Source organism: Vanellus vanellus (genome assembly GCF_965231255.1).
Source record: "Vanellus vanellus genome assembly, chromosome: 5".
Classification (NCBI taxonomy): domain Eukaryota; kingdom Metazoa; phylum Chordata; class Aves; order Charadriiformes; family Charadriidae; genus Vanellus; species Vanellus vanellus.
The window spans coordinates 80922207-80949523 of NC_138910.1; the positions used below are offsets into that span (position 1 = coordinate 80922207).

General features: G+C 50.9%; 1 protein-coding gene across 1 annotated transcript in view; it reads right to left on the minus strand.

Annotated features, from left to right (window-relative positions):
* Nucleotides 1-27317, minus strand: part of WLS (Wnt ligand secretion mediator) — a 41076-nt gene that overhangs the window by 8852 nt on the left and 4907 nt on the right. Inside the window, exons 2-6 of the mRNA XM_082483427.1 lie at nt 13421-13693; nt 2900-3024; nt 1553-1714; nt 451-587; nt 7-52 (exon numbers count right to left, since the gene is read on the minus strand). Coding sequence (XP_082339553.1) covers nt 7-52; nt 451-587; nt 1553-1714; nt 2900-3024; nt 13421-13693 — 743 coding nt within the window. The remainder of the gene's footprint in view (nt 1-6; nt 53-450; nt 588-1552; nt 1715-2899; nt 3025-13420; nt 13694-27317) is intronic.

Consider the following 27317-nt stretch of genomic DNA (forward strand, 5'->3'; position numbering starts at 1 on the left):
CTCCACGGGGATGTTAATGAATGTCATGGAGATTCCCAGAGCAAAGATGACCCTGGAGAGGCAGAAACACCATCCCTTTCCAGTTTGCAAGGTAAGGACACAGAGCCCCAGAAGCCAAAGCTGTGCACGAAGAGCAACAGAAGAAAACCCGGCACTGTTTGGGCAACGACGGTGGGGCGTCACCTCCTGCCAGCAAACCCTCTGGGGCTAAGCCCCTCTGGGCAGCCGCGGGCAAATGCAGCTACTCATTCTCTATGGGTTTAGCGGGAAAGAAAAGAGAAGCTATGGATGTCTCCTGCTCCCAGTGTGCCTGGGTGGAGGGAGGGGACAGAGAAAAGACCACCGTCCCCGTTTCCCCAAACATGAGCTCTGCCTGGGAGCAGCAACCACCTTGGTCAAGGGTCCTCTTGCTTGAGGGTCACCTTAGCGGGCGCGCGAGCCCCTACTCACTTCTCCAGCAGGACAGGAGCACGTGTCATCAGCGTGATCCGTCTCCAGTACCAGACCATGATAATTAAAATGCTGGGGGTGAGGAAGGTCTTCATGGCAAACCACACTTTTGTAAAGCCTCCGTTTTGATGGATGCCCTAAGGAAAATGAAGATGGAATGCAACAGCCGTATGGGGTTATCATCATTACTCTGTGCTTCTCCTGACAGGAGCGGCGCGTACATGGCAGTACACGTGAGTACACGGAGATGCAACTACTCTTTGAAAGACACGGTTTGCCCAACACGGGAAAGGGAGCAGGTGCCCACTTAGCACCCAGGCCATCTGAGGAGGCTTCCAAAGTCCTGGAAACAAATGCCGAGACACGCGGCTTCCACTGCGAGGTGGAGAGCAGTCGAGAGAGGGGCACTCTGACGCAGCATGGAAAAAACTGGCAGAATTGCTCTCAGACAAGTAACAAGATACTCACGAAGCCAAGTCACCACTGGTGGGAAACCCATCAGCCAAATGAATGCATTTCTCCAGACACACGCCCTCCCACCGCCGTCTGCAGCCACCACAGCCGGCTGGCTCGCTGCTTCTGCTCAGAGGGACGGCGGTGGGAGGTTTTCCAGCTGGGAAAAGCACCCAGGGCCACCAAGCCTCAGGGGAGGGCAGGAGCAGGGACTGCTGACAGCCGTCCCAAACATCTGCACTACCATGGCCAACTCCAAGACAGAGCAGGTCCCCCCCTAAACCCTGCTCCTCCTCAGCTCCTGTCCGTGAGAGACAGGGCTTAATCAGGTGGAGGACCCTGCACCCGAGCCAGACTGCAGTGGGGAGGAGAGGACACAGGGGAGCTCTCAGAGCCGTGGGAAGAGCCCAGCTCTGGAGGTGGTCACAGGACAGGACAGGAGGGTGGCACTGCTCAAGGCTTGGGGAGGGCTCCTCAGAAGAGAGCAGTCAACGAGGACAGCCCTCGGGCAGGAGGAAAGCCACATTTGCAGGTAGGAGCTATACGCGATGAAGTGTAGGACCTTGCTGTGGATCAAAGAGAAGATCAAGAAAGGAGCTGCAGCAGCCCCCGAGCAGACATCCCGGACAGAAGCCAGACGGACACTTACCACGAGGCGGATATCCTTGATTTCCCCGATGCCCACGTTAATGCCCTTCCTCTCGTTCACGGGGAGGCGGATGTTGATGAGGTAGTATTTGTGGGCCACGCTGCCGATCTCCATGAAGGGAAGGAAGTCACAGTCGTAGTGACGGCCTTCAGACTCCAGGGTCTAGCGAAAGGGCACAGAGCAGCAAGACGGCAGTCAGCCTGGGACGGACCAGCACGCCCTCCATGGTGAGGGTCTGCAAAAGTCAGCGGGACCACTACTAGCACTGAGAGCCTGTTTGCTAATTCCAACCTTCGCCTGGGGAGAGTCTGTGCAAGTCTGGAGAACGTCAGCAGTTGGGGGACATTTTTTTTGATTGTTTTGGGTCATTGAGTCAATAGCGTTTGCCCTCAGGGAGGTTCATGTCTCAGGCTTTTAAATATATTTAAAGTCAAGGGAGCCTTTCAAGATGAAAGGCTACTTTGGGATCCAAGCTTCCTCCCTCAGCAAGCACAACTTGAGCCAAAACAAAATACGCGGCCCCCTCACACCTGCCTTGATGTGGAGTTTCTTAAGTCCTGTTTTACCAGCAAGACTCTCCTCTGCACCTCGTATGTATTTACTGCGTACGTGTGGCTGTATGGAAGAGTACAGGTGTTACTGGAGACACGAGTGCGTTGCTGAAAGGGACTGTGCCACGGGACTACAAGACACAGCTGAAAAGCATGGCACGGTAAAGAGACCCCAGATTAATTTAAGCACAGGAATTACAGTGCGCAGCACAAAAAGAAACATCGTTATTTAAATAAGATGCTCTGTTGTCACTGCTAGCTGTGCTCTCTGCTCCTCAGCTTTGTCGCTTGAGGCATTAAGAAGTAATTTTAAGAAACTCTTGCCCCACCTCTCCAGGTATTTTGAGTGCTGCAGTGTCCCTGGTGGGCTATCTCCTCATTTACTCCTGAAGAACAAGGTTTTTTCCATCACTGAAGCGTAAGATGGAAAGGTCCAACTTCTCTAGGATGGTTTGGGCTATACAGATCTCAAAGCATTCAAGTTCCAGCCTGATCACAACTGCAGAGGACGATTCTGCTTGCCCCTGGATCCGTGTGTTGACCTTACACCTTTTCTTCCTTACAGTTTTAAGGCTACCTTCGACTTCATCCCCTTCTCTTGTACCACCTAACAGAACCACCTGCATGTGGAGCTCATCAGGTTGTCAAAGATTTTGAGCCAAGAGAAAGGTGACACATTTGAAAGTTATGATCAAACAACTCAGAGCTTCTAAGAAGCGCCATGAAGGAAAGGACGAGGACAAGTCCCACCACACTCCCACACCTCCCCACCTCCAGCGTCATCAAAACACCTTACTTTTGGTGAGCCAAAGGTGCATTTCAGCTTCCTGATCTCTATTGCGTGTGCTATTTCTTCCCAATCATCAAACATGTCATCGCGATATGCTAATGACACATCCAGGGTAATTTCTGCGTTTTCTTCTGCAAGAGTAAGGAGACATCAGGCTTGTTAGAGAGGAATGGTACAGAACATCGGAAGGGTGGGAGAGCCTCTAGACGCTAAAAGGACCTCTGAGAGGCACACAGCTACGGGGGGGAATGGAAATTTTTGCATTCCAAACAACACAGATGAAATTACCTTTTTCAAAACATTTATCCCCTCTCTAGTAGAGAAGCAAATATTTTTGCTGGCCGTAAAGATCTGATATCTTTCTGACACGTCATGACTTACAGCTTATGTTACGGTTGTGGGTGAAGAGCATTATTTATTCATGTAGCATTAGAAACAATAATTCATATAAAACTGGAACCTAGACAGCTGCAGAGACAGAGAATAAGCCAAAAGGCCGACCAGGAGCCTCTTCACCGCAGGCTGGCAGAGGGACAGTAAGACAGGCTTCAACGTAGACTTTCTGCAGGTAACGCAAAGCTATGCCATAGGTCCCTCCGTTTCAGGAAACAACTATACGGCATCACAGGATTTGCTTTAAATCAACATTGAAATAGTGTTTTGTTACAGAAAACCACAAAAAAAGATGAAGCATACCGCTGTATATGCTGTATACGGTTAGATGAACTGTATAAAGGAGAAACCATGCAACTAACAGTACATTTTGTTAATTCAGATACAATAGCAGAAGTCATCTATCAACATAACCTTAGGTTTCTTACGGCTGTAGATTCACCATTCCTAAACGCTGAAGCCCAACATCTTGAATAAAAAGGTCTAGAATGCGCGCCTTAACAAAGATGGAATCTACCGGAGAGATGTTATATGAAAGAAAGAAGAAGGGTCGCAGAGGTCCTTGGGTGGGACGGGAAGGGAGGAGGCAGGGAAAGGCACTGCTGGGAAAAGGCAAAACGCATCACCAAAAGCCCAAATCACTTCACAATTGCCCGTTCCTAGCATCCTCTGCTCTTAAAAGATAAGCCAGGGTTCCCAGGAAACAATACACGAAGTTCCTTTAAAAAGAAAATAAAACCCTGAAGTTCAGCTGTGCTGGCCTCGCTGGAAAACGGGACGGCCTATAACCTCAGAAATTATGATGGAGTTGACGTTTTCTATATGTATTGTTTAAGTCTTTCTACAGAAGACTTTTGAAGCCCTCCCGTCCACACGCGCGCCCCACAGCCACACTGGCTGGTTTCTGCCTCTACAGAAGCACCAACTTGCACGTCGGTAAACACGCACAGGGTTTATATGCCCAGGTAAGGTGACCACATCAAATTTGCATGGAAACAGTCAGCTTATCCTCTCCTGGACACGTTCACAGTAGCAGCATGGGGTGTAACTGCTTTTAAATATGCCCTTGCTAGGATGCTGCCAAGAGGTCATTGCTGCAAGAAGGAAATGGGCTGGAACAGACTTATTTAGGTGCCATCACTGAGCAAGTTCATGAAATCAAGAGTTAGAGTTGAAGCCTGCCAAGCAGCAACACATAATCATGCTTTGAAAACCCCAGGCAAGTCTGTACCGGCTCTGCCAGATGCAAAATCCTCCTATTTACCACACACAGATCCCAGGCAAGACTCTGAAAGAGGAACACATTCTGACACGAGCATGTGCATGCTACAACCTAGCCTCTTTTCATAGATCACCAAAATCTGAGAGCCACAGCTGTTGGAAAAGCTTTGGAAGATGGCTACAGAACCACCTGCAATGGAGAAGTATTAGAAGATGGCTACAGAACCACCTGCAATGGAGAAGTATTAGAAGATGGCTACAGAAGCGTCCACTGTAGAGAAGCACTGGAAGATGGCTACAGAACCACCTGCCACGGTGAAGCACTGGAGATGGCTACAGAACCGTCCACTGTGGAAAAGCACTGGAAGATGGCTACAGAACTACCCGCCATGGAGAAGCACTGGAAGATGGCCACAGAAACACCCACCATGGAGAAGCACTGGAAGATGGCTACAGAACCGTCTGCTGTAAAGAAGCATTGAAAGATGGCTACAGAACCACCCACTCCGGAGAAGCATTAGAAGATGGCCACAGGACCACCCGCCATGGGGAAGCATTGGAAGATGGCTACAGAACCACTTGTCGTGCTGGTGTCGAAGTACCATGCTCTTGCTGCAAACAGCTCATGCTTGCAAGCTCCCTGGAAGCGCACTGGGGCACGCTCCTGAGCTTGGGAGGTCAGAAATGCTTCTGCAGACCCAAGCTGACAGACACACGCATTCCATCAGGGCTGCGTCACCGCACAGGCAGACACCGTATGTGCTCTGCCCTGCACAGAGGCAGAAGGCATCGCACACGATGTCAACGCCCGTAGCTTTTTTATCATAGTCATAGAATGGTTTAGGTTGGAAAGGACCTGGAAGATCATCTAGCTCCAACCCCCCTGCCATGGGCAGGGACACCTCCCCCCAGCCCAGGTTGCCCACGGCCACGTCCAGCCTGGCCTTGAACACCTCCAGGGATGGGGCCTCAACAGCCTCTCTGGGCAACCTGTCCCAGTGCCTCACCACCCTCACGGTGAAAGAAACTGTCTGTATGACAACAGGGCTTGCCGGCTCTGGGAACGGGCTGCACAGACACATCAATACTTGATGAGCTTTGAAGTTCAGCTCTGAAAAAAATCCGGTCTTCATAATTCTGACAGGAGAGTGCTTCGTGTCTACGAGTAAGCAGGAGTCTCTCAAGTGCTGCGCGTCCCATATATTTGTCATCTTTTTGAGTTATATATTTGTTGGGAATACGTGGTGGCACACTCCTCCAAAACGCTGGGAAGGGGCGTGGATGGTATCTGTGGTTTAGACTTGCTATTTATAGCGTTTGGAAGTGGCTCTGTTATGCATCTGATGTGGATGCATCAAGATTTTTCTGAGCTTTTTCTTTTTTCTTTTTCCTTGCACGTGTGAGCTACACCATCCAGATTGATACCGAGTTCCTTTCCACAACAGCCGTTAGTTAGGTTTCCATGCAACATGAATTTGCCATCTCAGATCCGCTATTTAGAAGACCAGCAAAACAGATAAATGGGAACATAAGGTTGAACTTGGCCCGGCTAAAGAGAACTACGAACTTCATTTCAGAAGCCATAAAACCAACTGGAATGCTCGGGATGAAATCCCACAAAACCAGTTTTCATTATTTCATCTTTGTAATCCAAATGTTGCTGCTGCCATCGCATATGAAAAGCAGAAGGCAGGAGATAATAGCAGCGTGCGCCTTTCCAGACCAACGGCTTAGAATCTCCCTCTGAATTTCCATCAGTCTTTGCGTCGGGGTAACACCTCCCATTAGAACAGAGTTTCGTACAAAGACCCTTCAAGACCGTCAACGTAAAATACATATGTATGTATGTATATGTACATATATACACACACATATATGTATTTCAGGAGAGAACCGGCAGCTCGGAGAATCATAGAATCATCAGATTGTCTGGGTTGGAAGGGACCTTGAAGACCATCAAGCCCAGCCATCAACCCCACACTGCCAAGCCCACCACTAACCCACATCCCTCAGCACCACGTCTGCCCATCGTTAAACACCTCCAGGGATGGCGACTCCACCACGTCCCTGGGCAGCCTGTGCTGGTGCTGGGCAGCCCTTTCCGTGAAGAAATTTCTCCCAACATCCACCCTAAACCTCCCCTGGGGCAACGTGAGGCCGTTTCCTCTTGTCCCATCGCCTGTTACTAGTGAGAAGAGGTGGACCCCCACCATGCTTGGCTTCAAGATAAAAGAAAAGGTGTTTTAAAACCGTGTTATTTACCATCAAAAAAGCAGATTGGAGAAGTGAGCAGGAGGCAAGAGACGTAGTCGAGGCAGTTTTTACTTCTGGAAGTGCTGACAGAGAATAAAGTATTTGAATTATTCAAGGCTGAGGCCCAGCAGAAGAGGAAGAACACGTGCAAGAAAGGGAGAGAAAAAACTACTGCAAACCTGCGCTCAGCTTCCCAGATGCCAACATGTGCGAGGAAAGCAATTATTCAGTTCCTCCATGCACGTTAATCAAGATTCTCCAGAGTTTCCCAACAGGAAAAGGTAGAAATAGCTAAATCGAAAACCGTCTTATTCAGTACCAAGAGATGAAACTGCCCGTGCCAGGAACGTTCACCTTGCAAGGACCGTGTCAGAGCATCTCCTCGTGGCGCCAGGTTCACTTTCCCTTCACAGATCTCGTAGATAGTTTGGAGCCTGGTAAAGCACTTTTGATATTAGCAGCTCAAGTGCCGAGTGACAACCTCAGCAGCATCAGAGGATTACATTAAAAACCCTACAGAAATAAGACGGGTTTAGATAGATGATCACGCGTTCCAGGGATGACCAACGAGGAGAAGACGGGCTCTCGACGGGGTTGGGTTCCCAGCGCTGAGCTTTTGCAGGGACTCTCCCCTCGCAGGGCTGCGAGATGCTCCACAGCAGGTCAGAGCCGTGACCTCCCCCCCGGCGAGGGACCCCCCCCCCAGTCCCTCTCATGCTCCGAGCACCGCCAACAGATTATTTTTTCACATTGGCCTTTTACCACCAGACCTCCAGCGCCCAAAATCTTTTCCACGATTCGCTTCATCGCGCGATATTAGCGGCGGATATCTTCACTCCCGTTACAATAGCCTAAAAATAGAGAAGTTGTTTCGGAAGATGGCTCTGTGCCACCTGCACACACTAATACAGCTGTCTGGAAAGCAGCGCGTGCAAGCGAACCGAAGAAATGCTAGAATTATTTGCGTTACACTTCCACGCTTCACCAGCTATCTGAAATTACAAAACCTACCAGAGAGACCAAAATTGGATGAATTTGAAGAGCAGCCTGCAGCCGCCCGCCTGTAGTACACAACTGCTTTCCAACTGCAAAGAAACCAGAAGTCGTTCTCGCTCACTAACACTTTAAGTTCACTGGAAATAAAAAGAGAAGAAAACAAGATGTTTTTTTCAGACTGGAAATTTGTAAAGACTCCTCCATAGCGTTACTGGTAAGTAGAGGCGGCGTTATCCAACGCCCAGCACAGTGCAACCATCGCTCCGCGCTCCTCCGGGGACGCTGCATTCCTCAACGTAAATTCAGTATTCAGCAATTCCAGGTTTGCTTTTCCACAAGGTGAAACTGAGGCGGGAAAGCCGCGAGCCCGTCTCCGGGGGGCTCCCGAAGGCCCGGGGGCGAGCAGCCCCCAGGTGCCTGCTCCGGCCAAGGACGGATACCGGTGAATTATTTCTTGGCACGCAGAAGCTCGTGCTGCCAAGCAGCCCAGAGAGAAGGACTGATGTTCCCTGTTAAGAACACCGCAGCTTGCCAAACGCAAACGGCCCAGACCCATGGCAGCAGCCCAGCTCTCCCCCCCCCAAATAAATAAAATAAAGACAAAAACCCCTCCAAGCTCACAAGCACATCCTCCCACCCTTCTCCAAGGTATCCCACCCGTGAGGGCCCGGCAGCAGGATGTGCCAACAAGCAACAACTAAAGCAAAGCAGGGATGAATTTTTAAAGCGCATCTGATGCGCAGGGAGCAGAGAGATGATGACCTAACCTGCCCAGGAACGGGGACGTGCACACTGGCTACCAGTGGCCCCGGCCACGGATGGCTGCGGGGCTGCTCTGCGGGGGAAGGAGCAGTGGCTCCCGGAGCCGGCTCGGCCACCGTCCTCTTTGGGAGCAGGGACTGTCCTTCCGAGGGCAGCTGCTATTGGGGAGAACACTCCTCACTGAGCCGAACGGCCTTCATCCCTCCCCTGGAAGGTGTTCCTCAAACCCAAGGACGGGAAGCAGACCTCATCGCGCAGTAACGGCGTAACGCTTTGGCTTCGAAAGCAGCCTTGTGCGCGCAGGAGATTTCTTGGGGCTGGAAACCAGAGGATGGCCGCTGCTCTGGTGGGATGCGGCTGTGCGAGCGCTGGAGGGCGGCCGGCGCTGCTTACACCGACCGTTGGCTTCCTGCAGTCCCTGCGAGCAGCAGAGCATCCCGCATCCCGGCGGGAGCGCGTCCTGCTTGCCGGCGTTGCTGTCCTGAGCAGCGGAACTAAACTTTCCCATCGCAGCTTTGGCCGTTGAGGTACGGGCGAGTTTAAGACAACTTCATCTCATTTCTCTGGCCGCCGCCTTTCCCTGTTCTGGAAAGGTTTTTTTTTTTAATAACTGAATACACAATGCGTCAAAAAAGCTTGGACACGGAAACACTTGGACATCTGCACTTCGAGAACATCTGCATTTCAAAAAACATTTCTAAACATCTGCATAAGGCAAGCCCAGGGCCAGTTCCCAAGGGGAACGGGATTAAGGCTGGTTCCTCCTCCGAAGGGTGAAGAGCCCTCTCGGGCTGCGGGCGGCTGTGCCCCGGGAGAGCCCTCACCGGCTGACACAGCCCTGGCTCCGGCTCTGGAGGCGAGGGGAAGCACCGTGACGTCCATCCCTGGGCAGCTTCGCTCCATCCCTCTTCCAGAAGCGCTGCGGCAGCTGGCAGCCCTGGAAAAACCCCGCGCACCGAGGAAGATGCAAGTTCTTCTGTGCGTTGGCCTCACTTAGGGATGGTGGGGGACGAGGACAACCGGTGCAGAGCAGGGGACAGTTTGAGATGCGGCTCAGCAGCATCCCCGGTGCAGACCGCGAAGGAAGCAAGGAGAAGAGGGAACGGGCACAAACTTGACCATAGGCAGTTCCATCTCAACCTGAGGAGGGACTTCTCTCCTGTGGGGGCGGCAGAGCACTGGCACAGCTGCCCAGAGAGGGGGGGAGTCTCCCCCTCTGGAGCCACTCCAAACCCGCCTGGAGGTGTCCTGTGCCACTGCTGGAGGTGCCCCTGCTCTGGCGGGGGGTGGCGCCGGGGGAGCTCCAGAGGGCCCTTCCAGCCCTGACCAGTCTGGGATGCTGTGACCCCGCACGGGCTCGCACTGCCTGGTACTGCCTTTGGACCGTGCTGTGGGGTTCAGGAGACAGAGGTGTTTCCCGGGCTTCTTCGGGAGAGAAGAGCATTTGCGGTCCCCAGGTGGTGCCGCTTTCCCGGATGACCATCCAGGAAATTCCTCCAGTCATTACGACGGCGACTGGCTGGGGCTTTATCAGCTGCGATGCCTTCCAGGAGCCGTCCCCGGGCTGGCACCAGCCCCTGCTGGCGTTAACTGCTGGCTTTGAGGTCTCGGATTAAAGCCCGAGAGAAGAAACTCAGATGGTCGATTTAAAAGAAGAAATGAGGTTATTTCACATCTTAAGTCCTGCTTCTTTTGAGGAGCTGACTCCAATTACCTGATCAATGAAGCTCTTAATACTAATACAAAGTTAGCGGCAAGATACACAGACGCATATGCAATTATTTCGTCGTAAGGACATTTATTTTTATTTTTTTTTAAATCTGTGACCACACAAGCTAGCGAGCAAGAAATACGCTCCTCAGTAGTTTCTTAGATTTTACGCTTCATTGACATCTGCCTTCAGCTTGCCACGAAGTGTAGGAAAATCATGGTTTAAAATACTTTCTTCAGTCAAGGAAAAGAAAACCTTCAAGACGTGCCCCCCTAAAGAGGGCCTACAGGAGAGCTGGGGAGGGACTTTTGACAAGGGCATGGAGTGACAGAACGAGGGGGAAGGGCTTCAAACTGGAAGAGGGCAGATTGAGATGAGATATTGGGAAGAAATTGTTGGCTGTGGGGGCGGTGAGCCCCTGGCGCAGGGTGCCCCGAGAAGCTGTGGCTGCCCCATCCCTGGAGGTGTTCAAGGCCGGGTTGGACGGGGCTGGGAGCAACCTGGGCTGGGGGGAGGTGGCCCTGCCCGGGGCAGGGGGTGGCACTGGGTGGTCTTTAAGGTCCCTTCCAACCCAAACCATTCCATGATTCAATGAAATAAGCTCCCACCACAAGAAGGATTCAGGTCCCTCAGCTCACAAAGAGCAGCAGCAGCCACTGAACTGACAGCGCCCAGAGGCCGAGTCCCTCCCAGTTGCAGAAGGGGTCGGGTTCACCCCCAAACCCACCAGAGGGTGGCCCGAGACAAGCTTTTCTGCTTTTCAATCTGAGAAAAAAGCTCCCACCTTTGAAGAACCTGGGGACGGAACCGCACAAATAACGACCTGAAGAAAAGGCTCTCTGCTAGTGCAGGAGAAACACTCTCAAAAGCTTATTTAACACTTTGGCCACCCGCTCAAGGTGCTCAGCCAGTTCCTGCCTCCAGCTCAGCTGTTTGACTTTAAAAGGCTCAGAACAAAGTGTTATTTCTCTAAACGCAATCACCTACTGAAGTCTAAGAAGCCGAGTGAGGCCTTAATAAAGTCACAAAGCTGCTCTCTCCGTATTTTAGAGATAATTATAGGGTTAAGAACACACACGTAGGCTTTATACAATCTCATTTTAACTTATCTTAATGCCGATACACCAAATGACTAGGAAGGAGCAGGTCGACGCCGAGCAGGCGAGGCAGTAAAGGAAAGGTAAAGCTGCCCTGAAAGGTTCAGCAGATCTCTGGCGACCTCCTGCCGTCCCCGGGGACACAGGCTGGCATGGCCCCCGCACCGCTGGTCCCCAGCCCGGGTTCTGGGAGAGATCTGCTCCCCGAGCTGATCCACCACACGGTCACGGGAACACCGGAGCCACACCAAGGACAGGCTGAGCCAGAGAAAGAGCTGCAGAAGCCCCAGATGGCTTTGGAAAGGAAATTGTTTAGCCGTTGTCAGGTTATAGGCGTTAGAGGGAGAGATTCTTCCCAAAAAAACTTTAAAACACACAAACCCAGGTACAACTCTTCTTTCAGTGAGGGGCAGATCAACCTTGCCCTCGCTGCTCCCAACACCATTTTGCAGATTTTTTTGCAGGGTTACATTAGAGTTTGGGGGTTTGGGGTTTTTTTTTTTTGTTTCTTTGGTTGGTTGGTTGGTTGGTTTGGTTTTCCCCCTTCATATTTTATCTTCTTCCCGGTACTAAGGGTGCATCCCACTAAGACAGCTTCTTCCACGGTTCCTGTGCCTAGACAGTTTCCCAGTTAAACCACCGTAGTTTCAAGGCCAAGAAGGTACTTTCCGTCAGCACGTATCAAACCCTGGAAAACACAGCGCTCTCAACGGTCGACAGAAGGTAGGGCAACTATTTCAGTTCACCAACAACCAACCTCAAACTGAAGAAGTTAAAGTTGTTGTTATTACGACAAAAGCTCAGTAAATAAACATCAACTCTTCTACAACTGGTGCCCGAGGGAGAGCGTGCGTTTAAGAACTCAGACCTGAGCATTCCTTCTTATAAACTCCTCATGTAAACTTACGGATCCGTAATTTCATTTACAGAGTGCTTTGGCTCTGTCCTGGTTGCAGGTGGGATAGTTAATTTTCTTCCCAGTAGCTGCTGTGTTTTAGATTTAGCGTGAGAATAATTTGATAGCAACAACCAAACCAATATGCGTTAAGTAATGTTTACATTAAGTCACGGACTTTTTCAGCTTCCCATAGAAGCGGAGATGGAGCACAGACAGGACAGGCTGGCCCAAGGAATATTCCGTACCACAGACGCCATGCTCGGTATATAAACGGGGCTGGCCGGGGGGCAGGGATCCGCGATCGCCGCTCGGGACGGGCTGCGCAGCCCATCACCGGGTGGACAGAGCAACTGTATGGCCTCACTTTTTGTCGTACATTCTTTTATCATTGGGGGACGAGGAGCTCCCCATGAGCCGGCGATGTGCGCCGGCAGCCCAGAGAGCCCCCCGCCCCCCGGGCTGCATCCCCCGCAGCGTGGCCAGCAGGGCCAGGGGGGGATTGGGCCCCTCTGCTGCGCTCTGCTCTGGGGAGACCCCCCCGCAGTGCTGCCTCCAGCTCGGGGGGTCCCCACAGCAGAAGGCCCCGGAGCTGTTGGAGCGGGGCCAGAGGAGGCCCCGGAGATGCTGGGAGGGCTGGAGCCCCTCTGCTGGGAGGACAGGCTGGGAGAGGTGGGGGGGGTCAGCCTGGAGAAGAGAAGGCTCCGGGGAGACCTGAGAGCCCCTTCCAGTGCCTAAAGGGGCTCCAGGAGAGCTGGGGAGGGACTTTTTACAAGGGCATGGAGCGATAGGATGAGGGTGAATGGCATCAAACTGGAAGAGGGGAGATTTAGATGAGATATGAGGAAGAAATTCTCTCCTGTGGGGGCGGTGAGCCCCTGGCGCAGGGTGCCCCGAGGAGCTGTGGCTGCCCCATCCCTGGAGGTGTTCAAGGCCGGGTTGGACGGGGCTGGGAGCAACCTGGGCTGGGGGGAGGTGTCCACCCATGGGGGATGATCTTCATGGTCCCTTCCAACCCAAACCATTCTGTGATTATATGACTCCCAAGTCCCACCTTCAGAACGTGCTCCTGTATGACCTCGCTGTCCGGAGGCACAGCAGCAGTTAACACACCGTGCGGGATAAAAGCAACTTGAAGAGAAACACATTGGGAAATCAGACCACAGTCAGCACGTCACGAACGATGGGGAGTGACTTACTGAGGTCGTTGTCCATCTTGAAGGCGATGTCCAGCTGCATGATGAAAAGCATGAACTGGAACCAGGGGCTCATCTCCTTGCTGGGGAGGGGGATGTGCACGGCGAACACGATGTCGTTGGCTTCGATCTGCCTGCTCACCGCCTCGTCGAAGTCTTTGAGCTTCTCGCAGTGGTTGGGTCCCCAGGGCATGAGCCACTTGGTTTTGTGGTGGTTTTTTCTGACATCAATGCACTTCACCGACATGTACGGAACAGCCGTAGTGGGGCTGGGAGCTGCAAATGGAAGAGAACCACATTTTTAGCACCTTCAGATATCTCACGTAGTGGTTTCCCCATCAAAATACGCAGCCCTCCCCCTTCAACTATTTGAAGGCAATTTAAAACAAATGCATCAAATGATTCTCCTTCACAGCTCCTTGATCTTGCAGTTAAGTAATTAAGTTTATTGCGTCGACAGACATATTACTGACTTTGTAGTGGGGTCAAATTAGGATTAGCTGAAGCAGCAGGAATCTGCCAGTTCAGTCTCAGATACCTCAGTTACACCGGAATCACACGGAAAGTTTCTGGCATCTTTTTCTTTGCGTACACTCTCGTAGTGTATGCATGTGGAGATCACAAACCCGGAGAGATGAACTAACCCCAGACCTCGTGGTGGCGTGGAGCGGGACACGGCTCACCGCAGTGATCTGAACCACGCACAGCCACACGTGTCCGTGGGCAGGACGGCTTTCTCACTGCTGAATCACACAATTTTATTTTTTTCTTAAACATTAGGGAAATTAAAAGCTCCCAGCACTGATAAACTGGACATTGCTGCATTAATTGTTCCATACTTTCAGGCCCACCAGTGATCTGGTTTGGAGCACGCCAAGTGAAGAAGGTGGTGCAACCCTCCCTGTGCCACAACTGTCTCATCTTCCACGGGGATGAGCCTCACGGCGGCATGGCACGAGCACTGGCTCCACCTCCCACTCCTTCTTTACGTGGAGGTACATCCTCATCCCAACATAGCTCAAATTAGTAAGGTGAGCAAAACACCTTTGGAAAACCAAGCTAAATGCAAAAGAGTTTCTATCCTGTGAGGTTACCACCCATGGGCACCATCACCGGTAGACCGTATTCGTGGATTTTTGCCATCGCTGTTGGAGGCGGCAGTGCTGTTCTGAAAGAATCACAGAATCTCCTAGGTTGGCAAAGACCTGTAAGATCATGTAGTCTAATCATTAACCTCACACTGCCAAGCCCACCACTAACCCATGTCCCTGAGCACTATATCTACACCACCCTTAGATACCTCCAGGGATGGGGACTACCAGTACTTTTTACTGCTTCTCAAATCACACTGCTAGCGGAGCCGGTCCTACCTCCGTCACACAGCTGCTGCGGCGCGTGCTCAAACAAGGGATGCAAGTTACTGGAAAGAGGGGAGATTTAGATGAGGTATGAGGAAGAAATTCTCGGCTGTGGGGGCGGTGAGCCCCTGGCGCAGGGTGCCCCGAGAAGCTGTGGCTGCCCCATCCCTGGGGGTGTTCAAGGCCGGGTTGGACGGGGCTGGGAGCAACCTGGGCTGGGGGGAGGTGGCCCTGCCCAGGGCAGGGGGTGGCACTGGGTGGTCTTCAAGGTCCCTTCCAATCTAAACCGTTCTATGATTTTAAGAAGTTAGGCTGAAGCCTTGTAAAGGGAGGGACCAGCACCACTCAGCACCTAACCCAGCCCAGGGCCACCACCACCACCACCTGCTGTCTGCACACCCGCTGTGGGAACCGTCTCAGCCCGGCCAGAACTCCCTGCGTGGAGAACACGGGGTAAGCGGCCGCCCCTGCGATGCTCCGCAGATCCTCGCTCACCCGCCGCTGCTAACTGTAGAGCAACACTTTGCACGAAGGTGCTTCTTCCTTTTGCCGCAAGTCAAGTGTGAACTAATGACTATTACAACCAAAGATCCCTCTCTCTTTCCTGTAGCCCCAGGGTTTGGGGTTGTGGTTTTTTTTTTTTTTTTGAGATATTGGGAGAAAAGCAGCTGAAGTTGGCTCTGAAATGCTCCCCAAATTCTGCACTGCCCCCGCAAGCGACGAGGCTTTGTGCACGTGCACAAGACACCCACAGTGTAGAACAGCCCCGATGAGATAATTAAAGTGATGGAGGATTATACTGCTCTTTCCTCGACGAGAAACTCGGAAGTACAAATAGGGATGCAAGCAGGAAAAAAAAAAAAAAAATCCATTCCACCTTCAGCCAGAATTTCAGCATAAACCACCTTCAAATCTGCGAGAAAGAAAAGGCTTTTAAAAACTCAAATGCATTTCCAACATAGTCCTTGCATGCAAAGAATTCTTATGACAGTGGTTCTGCCCCGTTTCAAATATCATTTGGGAAATAAATATTTTAATGCTATTTTAATGCATCACGGAACTGGCAAACCACAGGGACGAGCAGAGCTGGAGATGATGCTCTAGTTCCTCATCTCCCCACTATGATCCCAGGGGCTTCCACGGGTCAGAAAGCCAAGCGACCAGAAAGTCGGTAATTCCCCCGTCCCTTACGGATCTACTCCTATTTTGTCATAGGATTAAGTTGGGTTTTTTTTTTTTTGCACAACAACCACCTCAACACATTTTAACGTCCAATACATTTCACTGCAATTAAACCAGAACTGTCCTATTTTCTGAAGTATCACCAGGAAGGTACCATTGGACACGCTGTAATGAATCTCTTCCAGCTTGACAGGTTTTGGGAAGCAGATGGGACAGGTTAACTCTTTCTTTTTAAGCTGCCAGAAAAGAGTTTTCTTGATTTCTATTTTCACTAGAATTTGAAGAAACTGAAGTTCTGTAATACAAGTTTGTGAAATGATGTTTATGGAAAAGCCCCAAACTATCCAGCCCTTTTTAAAATGAAAATATGGCTCGAAATTCAAAAATTTAAGTGTAAATTTAACCTAATAATGTAAAAAAATAATGTAATAATGTAAAAATGCTCTGATGCGAGTGATGAGCATTGAAATGTTCCTATACTATGAGTTAAAACAGAGGTAGCACGTAGAATAATAGATATACAGGTATATAGGATAAGAGAAAACTTAATGTCAAAGTCTCCAGGGAAAAGACGCCGGGGCGGCCCCGTAAAATTGGAGCCACGTTGTCACCATCCTCATTCTGACAGAAGGTCCAGGACTTCCCCGACAGATCACAGTCCCCCCCAAAAAACCCTCCAGCAGCACGCAATAGCACCCTACCTACGAACCGTCAGTATTTCAATGAGAAAAAAAGAAACCGAACCTGAGCAACACCCACCCGGCCGGGGCCGCGGCGGCTGAGCGCTCCCCGACACCCCCACACCCGGATGATTCAGAGCCGGCCGCCGCCGTGGCATTTGGCCACCGAGCATCACACCAGCAGCTCTCCTTGCTCTGTGGGATCCCCGCCAGCAACTCTGCGGAGCATCGTCACGAAGGTGCCACCTCGTCAGAAAGATGACATCCGCGCTCCTTCCTACGGCCGAGGGGGGGGGGGGGAGATGACTCAACGCGCCAGTCGGGAGGAAGTTATTAAAAAGCAGTTGTTTATAAACTGCATTTTTTTTTTTTCAAGTGTTTTTTTTTTTTTTTTTGACAGCAGTAGGTTGCTTCCAGCTGAAAAGTTGCAGCAGCGCTGGCATAAAGAGTGGGCTGAAAGGGATTTGCTCAAGCAGGAGTATTTCCAGGTTCGTAGCTGCTCTCGCTGTCAATCCGCAGCCTGAGAGCATCACACATACGGAGCGCTGCCGCATCTCAAACCCTCGCTGCATCCAGCAGTCCTCCTCCGGGGACCGCAGAAAGCTCATACGGTACAGCAGCCCCGGAAAAGAACACATCGTGGATATGCCAGAAAGAAAGTGCAGAATGAAATAAAACCAAGCATTCAAAAAATAAAATAAAAAAGAAAATCCGAACAAGAAGTCTAGCTGCAAGTCCAGGCTTTACAGAACGCCTTAATGACGCGCCGTAAGGGCATAAATCGGCGCAACATTCTTTTATCGTGCCTCGACGCCGAACCTAGTAACCGTGGCTAAAACTGCGGCCGCAAGCGAATATTAGGAATATTGCTGTGAAATAAGCCAGACATTCAGGCCAAGCTCCCAGAGCCTTTGAACTCCGACAGATTTTTGTGTGATTTCAAAGTAGGCATTTCTGAATTAGGAGACATTGTTACTTCTACAGAGAAGACGAATGTTTCTCGCTTTGATGCAACTCGTTATAGCCATAAATACATGTTTTCATCACTGACTGATTATGATTTTAAATACTTGGCACGCTAACTCGAGCATCCCCTCTGCCAAAGCTACAGCTTTGAGGAGCAAGAGACAATTACTATATATATTCCTTGTCGGGAACTGCACACCAAACAAACGTCGGCGCTTGGCTTGCATTACGCGCTTGGCTCCGGTCCCATTAAATTCAAGTGAGTGTTGAACCAAGTGGAAAAAAAAAAAAAAAAAAAAAAACCAAAAAATGCTTTGTGAAACTGCAGCCAAGTCAACTAACAGTATTACAAAGTGCTATGCAAAACAAAGCGAGCGCCGAGGGATTTCAGTTAAAACGCGGTGCCAAGCAGGCTGTGCTTTCAGCCGTTCCTGCCTGTGGGCTGGTGGATGCTTCGGCTTTATGTATTAAATGATATACATCAGCCTGTAAGTAATTAAATGGACTTTTGTGCATAATACAGTGGATAAACCTCAACCCCTGTTCCAGCCCGCGCGCCGCAATGAGAAGCGCGGCAGTAACGCAGGTACCATTCGGGGGGGTCGCAGGGTATCCCAGAGCGGGGCTCGTATCCGGAGGGGTTTGAAGAAGACGGGGGGGAACACGGCTCTCCGGGGGGAAGCTCCCACAGGAGCCCCCCCCCCCCCCCCTCCCCCAGAAGGTGCCCGGGCACCACGAGCAGGCGTTAGGCAGAGCCCCCCCTACGCCCAAAGGGTTCGACCCCCATGATGCTCGACGCCGAAAGCCCTCGGCAGGTGGCCAGCGGAGCTGCGAGCACCCTCGGTGGATACCTCCAACCCCCCAACTTAAAGAGAAAAAACTTCCCCCGGACGAGTTTAGAGATGGGATGATTCACAGCAAACGCGTTCAGAGCCACAGCCACCATCTCCACAGAGCCGGCGTGCCTGCGGCCATGGGATGCGGGCAGGAGGTGGCCATCACCACAGCCCTCCTCACCTCTGATGGGACAAACCTTCATTAAATCTTCCTTAAAAGCCCAGGCAAGCGCGGACATGAACCAGCAGAGTCAGAGGAGCCTCTCTTTTGCAGTTCACCGGTTTTCATACTAGTTTGGGGACTGAATGCAGTTTAGCCTCTTTGAAGCTCAGTTGTATATATGCTATAAACACATTTGCCTTAAAAGTACGTGTTGACCAGCCCCTATTCTGCTGGGGAACGGGGAAGCCTCCCACCAGCAGTGTGCCCAGGTGGCCAAGAAGGCCACCAGCACCCTGGCCTGTATCAGGAACAGTGTGGCCAGCAGGACTGGGCCAGTGACCGTCCCCCTGTCCTCGGCACTGGTGAGGCCCCACCTCGAGTGCCGTGTTCAGTTTTGGGCCCCTCACCACAAGAAGGCCATTGAGGCGCTGGAGCGTGTCCAGAGAAGGGCAACGGAGCTGTGAGGGGTCTGGAGCACACGTCTGGTGAGGAGCGGCTGAGGGCCCTGGGGGGGTTCAGCCTGGAGAAGAGGAGGCTGAGGGGAGACCTTCTTGCTCTCTACAGCTCCCTGAAAGGAGGGGGCAGCGAGGGGGGGTCGGGCTCTGCTCCCACAGAACAGGAGATAGGACAAGAGGGGATGGCCTCATGTTGCGCCAGGAGAGGTTTAGGGTGGATATCGGGAGAAATTTCTTCACGGAAAGGGTTGTCCAGCACCGGCACAGGCTGCCCGGGGCAGTGGTGGAGTCGCCATCCCTGGAGGGATTTAACAGGTGGGCAGATGTGGTGCCGAGGGACGTGGGTTAGAGGAGGTTTTGGCAATGTTGGGTTAACGGTTGGACATGATGATCTTAAAAATCCCTTCCAACCTCGACAATTCTATGATCTCCTCCAGAAGAAGCCTCGGAGGTGTCTGGCTCACTGCAAAAGCCCCAAGGTTATCCCAGATGCCACGGGACCCAGCAGACCCTGCCGTTCCCTGCCAAGGAAGAACAGCTCCTTGCAATGGTTTTAGCCAGAGAGCCCCCCGGCGAGGCTGATGCCTTCAGCAGTGTGGTCACCACCTCCCAGGGAGGGCTTCCAAGGAGCTTTCAAAGCCACTTCAGCTATGTCTTACAGACTGAAACAGCTCTTAAATATAATTTCCAATGAGATTTTTCTGACGGTTCTTATTGCAAGTACCACACAGGCAATGGTACGCGCATTGTACCATTGTATTTGGCTCAGGCATATGGATTTTCTCAAGCTGTGTCCACAAGAAACAGCAGCAGTTAAAAGGAAGACAGGCATTGAGTGTGGGAGGGATGGACAGAAGTTGAATTGCTTTCCGTTTGGAATGATCCAAAACTACTCAGACTTGTGTTGAACTGGCAGGGGTTTCACCTGGAGATGACAGCATTATAGAATAACTCCAGATAAGAGGGTCTGAAGGAGACATCTCAGCATATTTCTTATCTACAGGCCAGAGATGTCAAAGATCTTATGACCTGATTCAGCAAAAGATATCATGAATTGGTTTCTCAGCACTGGTGACCATCCCCATTGCCAAGGTAAAGAGGATTTCTCTCCTACATCTCACCCGGAATCAAAATTCTTTCACTTCACATAGACTAAACACAGGAGGCAAACACCTGAAGTCACCCATCACATGGCAGGACACCCCGAGCCATCCAACACTGCTTCTGGCCCCCTACATCCTCCACAGTAGAACCCTACAGTGTTTGCTGAAGAACCTGAGCATCCTGCCACAAATACCCAGCAAACTGGTAAATAGCAGGGTACTCTGAAGGGAGCGGGGGATCCAGGCCTGTCCGTCACTCCTGTCTTGCTTTCTTGAGCCACTGGCTTAGATCCTGGAATAACAGAATGGTTTAGGCTGGAAGGGACCTTAAAGATCATCTCATTCCACCCCCCTGTCCCGGCCAGGGACACCTCCCCCCAGCCCAGGTTGCTCCCAGCCCCGTCCAACCCGGCCTTGAACACCTCCAGGGATGGGGCAGCCACAGCTTCTCAGGGCACCCTGTGCCACCACCCTCACAGTGAAAAATTTCCCAATATCTCATCTAAATCTCCCCTCTTCCAGTTTGAAGCCATTCCCCCCCTTCTCCTATCACTCCATGCCCTTGTAAAAAGTCCCCCCCCAGCTCTCCTGGAGCCCCTTTAGGCACTGGAAGGGGCTCTGAGGTCTCCCCGCAGCCTTCTCTTCTCCAGGCTGACCCCCCCACCTCTCCCAGCCTGTCCTCCCAGCAGAGGGGCTCCAGCCCTCCCAGCAGCTCCGGGGCCCCCTCTGGCCCCGCTCCAACAGCTCCGGGGCCTTCTGCTGTGGGGACCCCCCCGAGCTGGAGGCAGCACTGCGGGGGGGTCTCCCCAGAGCAGAGCGCAGCAGAGGGGCCCAATCCCCCCCTGGCCCTGCTGGCCACGCTGCGGGGGATGCAGCCCGGGGGGCGGGGGGCTCTCTGGGCTGCCGGCGCACATTGCCGGCTCCTGGGGAGCTCCTCATCCCCCAACACCCCCAAGTCCTTCTCCTCAGGGCTGCTCTCCAGCCATTCCCCGCCCAGCCTGGATTTGGGCTTGGGATTGCCAAGGACCCTGCACTTGGCCTGGTTGAACTTCACGAGATCTGCGTTACCACCATGCTCCCAAGTTTGGCTTCCAAAAATCCTCAGTAGGGAAAGTTTTAATTCAGTTCAAGATGAGTGCAATACTGTGGCCCATTAAATTAAACAAGTGGAACATTTTGCGGGGTGGAGGAGTTGACAAGTTTTAGTTGAGACTTAACCCTTCTAGTTTGGTTACTTGGAAAGTAAACACCCATTTCACTCAATCGATACAATACTAAGCAATTAATCACAGCATCCCAACCTTGATTCTGCTGGCATAATTTTTCAAACAATAGTTAAGAGTTTCATATTACAGAATTATGCTTCCTTGGCAGGCATATTAAACATGAACCCGTTGAAAGGGAAGAACACTGCGTGATGCTGAGGAACCGGTTTCTCCGGCTGGGATGGGACCTCTTGTCCAACCTCCTGCTCGCGGCAGGGTCAGCCAGGAGGGCGGAGCAGGAGTCTCAGGGCCTTATTCTGCTCCTGGGATGCTGATGTGCTGCTCCTGTTGTCCCCTCTTCCCCATTTTTAAATATTGAGCTACGATATAGTGGTCAAAGTTGAGTTCACACACGGTAGAGATGCCTGCCAGCCAGACCCGCGTGTGCGCACGACAGTCCCAACGGACATATCATAGAATGGTTTAGGTTGGAATATATTCCACTTCTTCAGATCTACAATCGCCACTTTCTTCACTCTCTTCTCTGCATCCTTGCCCTGTAACAAACCGCCACATTTCATCCCTCAAACCAGCTCTTCAGTGCTGATTCAGCAACCCAGGAGATGAGGCTGACAAAGCCGTATCATTCTGCGAAATCCCACCCTGCGCCCAGAGAGGCCCTGGGCAATCCTCCTCTCTCCCACGACGCGAAGCCTCTCCCCGGCCAAGCAGCAATCACGTTTACAATCCGCGTATTTGGTGACGGCATGCAGCGCCTGCCGGGTAGCATGTCGTATGGACCTGACACCACACGACCACCAACACCATTCACTTTTCAACTTGGAAAAAGCTACAGCGGGGTCTTCCCCAGAGCTCCCGGTTCTCCTATGTGTGGTGTCCCACGTCTCCCTCTTCCCTCACCCCCACTGATACTTCTGCTCTTCTCCACCCAACTGACTCCCTCCCACCTCTGGGGACATTTACAGCTGATGCTCGGCTGCCCCTACAGCAAACTCAGGGCCCAAAGCTTCGTTGACAAAAAACACAAAAAGAGAGAGTAAAAAGCAGTAGAGGAAGAAGGCCCTTTGGTGGCCACGAGCCTTAATGAATCTTTAAGCGTGGGAAAAATGCCATTTCACCTTCAAATTTCTAAGATTAAAAAACAAAGTCAAAACCATTAGGTCTTTAAGGACAGAAGAAAAGCAAGCCTACTTTCTCCAAACAGCTACCAATCTTTAATAAATACCCTTCCACATCTTTGTGCCACAGAGAAGACTTGTTCCTTTACCCTCTTGGGCTTACCTCTCCCACGAAGCCCGGGGGGGATAGCCGAGGGCCAATGGAACAGAGAAACCCGATTTAGACGAACCCCAGCGCCATTCGCAGCCCACCAGACTTACCCTGAAAGCTGTTAGCAAATAGCGCTGAGCAGCTGCAGAGCTCTTTTTTAATTATGATTTTTTTAAATTCTTGAAGCCCCAGTTCAAGGCTTGAGAGCTTTAGCATCTCCCTAGTACAGCAGTAAGCAGCTTCCCTTTCCACCTCTAAAGGGGCTTGACCTCAGGAACTATTCCTCAGAGGAAAACACTGTTTCTCTGTGTTTAGGCTTAAATCCATAGGTTAATAAAAAAAAAAAAAATATCTGAAGGGCACCTACAAGAAAGCTGGAGAGGGACTTTTTACAAGGGCATGTAGCGATAGGATGAGGGGGAATGGCTTCAAACTGAAAGAGAGGAGATTTAGATGAGATATTAGGAAGGAATTCTTGACCATAGGGGCGGTGAGCCCCTGGCGCAGGGTGCCCCGAGGAGCTGTGGCTGCCCCATCCCTGGAGGTGTTCAAGGCCGGGTTGGACGGGGCTGGGAGCAACCTGGGCTGGGGGGAGGTGTCCCTGCCTGGGGCAGGGGGTGGCACTGGATGATCTTCAAGGTCCCTTCCAACCCAAACCATTCTGTGATTCTATTATGAAATAAGTGAGCTCAATTTTTCAATATTTTCATTTTACAACATTACGCCTGCCTAGATTTGCATAAGAGCCACCATCGCTCAGTTTATTAATTTCAATAAATTAAGCAGATCTTTATAAAGCTTCTGCAATAAGCCCTCAAAGAATTCCTTCCTCCCTCCTCCGTACTCCTGCAAATGAGGCATTCAGCCCCGTTACAAGAATTAACATCCCCCTCTGCTCCCGCATGAATCCTCACCTCTATGATATATATTTTGTACCTTCTCATCTAGAACACCTACAGCATTTCAAATTAACTACTGACCCTTGCTCCTGCACTATAAACAAGCCCTTTAGAAAATCTCAATTGCATTGTGTCTACATTGATTAAAGCTTGAATCCTACTGACCTCATGTGGTGTTAACTTCTCCCAGGCACCAGGAGCATTCTGCTTTTCTACTCAATTACCCCCTTCTGCGCGGAGCCATCACTACCCAACGAGCACACACAATGGACTTCTGCTTCATTACACTAACCAACAGCAGGATAGGGATAAACAAGCTAATTTATCATCGGACAGACCGAGCTTTTCCAACTAGAACACCGAGAAGCCGAATACCATTATATATACTTATTTATAAATATATATTTATTGCAGTATGAAGGTTCTCTTTTCTACCTCCCTCTTTCCTGACCTTAATGCTACCAGTTTAATACATTAATGAGAGTGACCACTAACGCAGTCTTCAAATAATTATTTTTTTTATTACTAGTTACTATTTCACAAGCTACTTGAAAGCCTTTTTCTGAAAGCAGCAGCTTTTATATGCAGGATGGCTATATATTGAAAAAAATTAATTTATCTTTTAAAAACACCCAAAAAAAACCCAACAAAAAACACGCACTACCTACTAGAAGCCCACTCCCCTTGGGAAAGAGATTTCTTTCTTATAATTTTGCTTTAGCAAGACCATAGTCCTCTAAAGCCCCAGGGCACAGCTTCCATCCTCATTCCCAGTGGGAGCTGCCAGATGCGCTATTGTAGATGAACACCCTTAGTTCCATCATCTCCAATGGATTTTTCATTCCTACAGGTTTCTTTGTCTTTTTTTTGTTTCGGACCATGAAAATGAACGTGTCCAAACCACCAAAGCCTAGTTCGGGAGCTTCCTGACCCAAGTCCATCTTCTGCATCCGGGTCTCCTGCTTTGGATGTGGGGAAGAAGCCAGGGATGGGCACAGCGCTCCTCTAGTGACCGCCTTGGCTTGGGTGGCACCGGCTTTCCCACCTTCTTCAGAGGGTGAGGGGAGTCCTGCCCCAGTTCAGCGTAGGGCTAGGTAGAAGATGATATTAGGTGGCATAGACACCAGCCCAGATCTCTACCAAACTCAAACCTATCATCTCAATAGACTGCGGTGGAACATGACCCGCTGGGATTTGGAGGTCCCTAACCAAGCGCTACGGCCAGCGGAACCATCTTACTATGGTTTTGAGGAATTTCTATGCTTTCTCAGCTTCCTATAACCACCCAGTAGCTCAGGATACGTGTAGGTATGCGTGTTGGGGAGGGGGGTGGCTGTTTGGGTTTTTTGTTGTTTTTTTGTTTGGTTGGTTTTTTTTGTTGTTGTTGTTGTTGTTTTGATTTTTCTCTCTCTCTCTCGAGGTTTGTTCTTCACTACTACTTTTGCAGCTTTGGGCTGTGCCAGCAGAAGAGCTGTCTGTGCAGCACAAACTGGGGATTTTCTGCAATAAGGCAGTTCTCAAAGAGCCACAGGAGCAGCTCTGCCAAGAGCCTTCAAAGCTGAAAGTGCCACCAGGATCCCGCTGCGGGAGAGGAGTCCAAGCCCCCCCAGTATCAATAAGAGGCTTCTGGGCAGTAGAAGATAAGGGATTATTCCCTCAGCCCCAGGGAAGTCAAAGCAAGAAATCCTTAAGAGGCAGTGGAGTACAAGCAGATTTGCTGGAGAAGCGAATGAATGATCTCCACGATTCATATGCATCTGCAATAGCAGCCACAAATGCAAACAAAGCAGGAACTAGCAGCAGCGCGAGTTCCATAAATGCAGAAATACATATTCAAAAATTTTTCATTTAAAAGAAGAAGAAAAAAAAGAAAGAAAAAAAAAAAAGGTAGAACTGATTTACTAATTGCCACAGACAGTCTGATCTTCTTCCAAGCCGTCCTTTGTCAGTTCTCGCCTCGGATGAGATGTGTCTCCTGCTACACCCAGCCAAGATACAAAGTCCCTGCAAAGAGAGGTCTGAAAGAGCAGCGTGACCCGACGGGATCCAGCAGCTTCTCTCCCGAGCGAGAGCCTGAAAATCTCTCCCGCTACAGATAACAAGACACCCCGAACCCGCCAGCGCTCAGACGTGTAAGGAATCCCATCTGCATTTGAAGAGGAGGGCTCAGCCTCTCGGGCAGCACCTCGGCCCCTTCAAAGGCGTCCTCAGGCTACCGGAGAGTTATGACTTCAAAGACCATAAAGGTTATTTACTAACCAAAAGACTTCCTGTTTAATGGTTATCCCTCGCAAAGGGCCGCGAGGCGGCACAAGCACCGCTTGGGAAGTGTTTGGGTCATGTTTAAACCCGAGCCTGTTTGGGCAGTAGCAACACGAAAGAGAAGAGGAGCAGTAAGAGGATCATCCCCTTTACATAAACTAAAGGGTTTCCAGAGAGGCACAAGAGTTTCCCTGATGCAACTCTCCCAAGTTAACTGTACTTTGGAGGCGATGCAACTGAGAAGAGCAAAAAAATAAAAAAAAAAAACAATGCCTGGGAGGATTTACAGCCGGGCTGCCCGCTCCTCCGGCCCCCGGCACGGACTTTCTGCCTGGGAACTCGCCGTTTCTGGCACATTCACCCATTCAGCTACAGTTACAGCTCTTAAAAAGAAGAATCGAGCGGACCTAAACTAAATAGACATGACCTTTCATGTCTGCTCTTCCATCGGCTCCCAGCGCTTCTGCCAAGGCTGCGGCACTACAGGGATGTGTCTGTACAGAGGAGTCTATTGGCATTCACCTCCATGGTACCGCACCGACCTATCCCGCACCGCTCGCCCATCTTCTGGAGAGGCCAGCGATGAAAGAAAGTCAGGCACATAAAAATGGTCTTTGTCCCAGAGCCCACAGACACTCTTCCCTACCAGGCTGCGTCCCAGTACCTTAGAAATCAGAGCGTCTCTCCCGTCAAAAGATCAGTTCAGCCCTAAGAAGGTAACGAAATGCGAGGAAAACTAAATCCTGGAAACTCACTGCTCAGGAGGCAAATCGGACATTTAGATAATGAACTGGAATTGTCGATAGCTGCTCAGCCATTTATACACATGACTCATTATCTCTCCGGGCGAGACATACAACCAAAGGGTTTATTTGCTCCAGTCAAAACACTTTTTTTTTTTTTTCCCAACCTTAAGCCCAGGCAGGGGAGCAGTGAACCTGCACCTTCTTAAATGCATCCCCTTCGTCCCAGAAGACTCATGTGCTAAATAAATACCTCCACATTTCCTAGCAGTTAAATTTGTAAAGCGTACGGTTGGGCACCAGACTTCCAGTCCTTAACCGCACATACGCCTGCTCCTGGACTTTGTCTTCACTACAGAGAGGTTCCACCACACGCAGTCGGCTCGTTGGAACTGAAACCGAGATAATCGGTGACTTGGGACAAGGCGTCCTTGGCGTCCTAGAAGTAACTCACATAAAATAAGTTATTGAAAAGTTGTCTTTGCAAAATCACGGCTTTGAAGTGAGGATATTGCTGCACAGCGCTCAGTCATCTGCTTTGCTCTTTGCTCCAGCCTCCTGTGGTCCTGCCAGACCTGGGGCAGGATGCACCGCGCTTCACTCGACTAAAGCGTGGGGAGAATGGGGGGTAGTGTCTTGATCCCAGGTCACTAGAACAGACCAGACCATTCAGCCAAGCACAAGCTAGAGAGTGTGCGGGAGCCAGAGGCTGCGGGTTTGTAGGTCTGCCCGGCTTTTGGGGTGGTCAGGCAACAGCC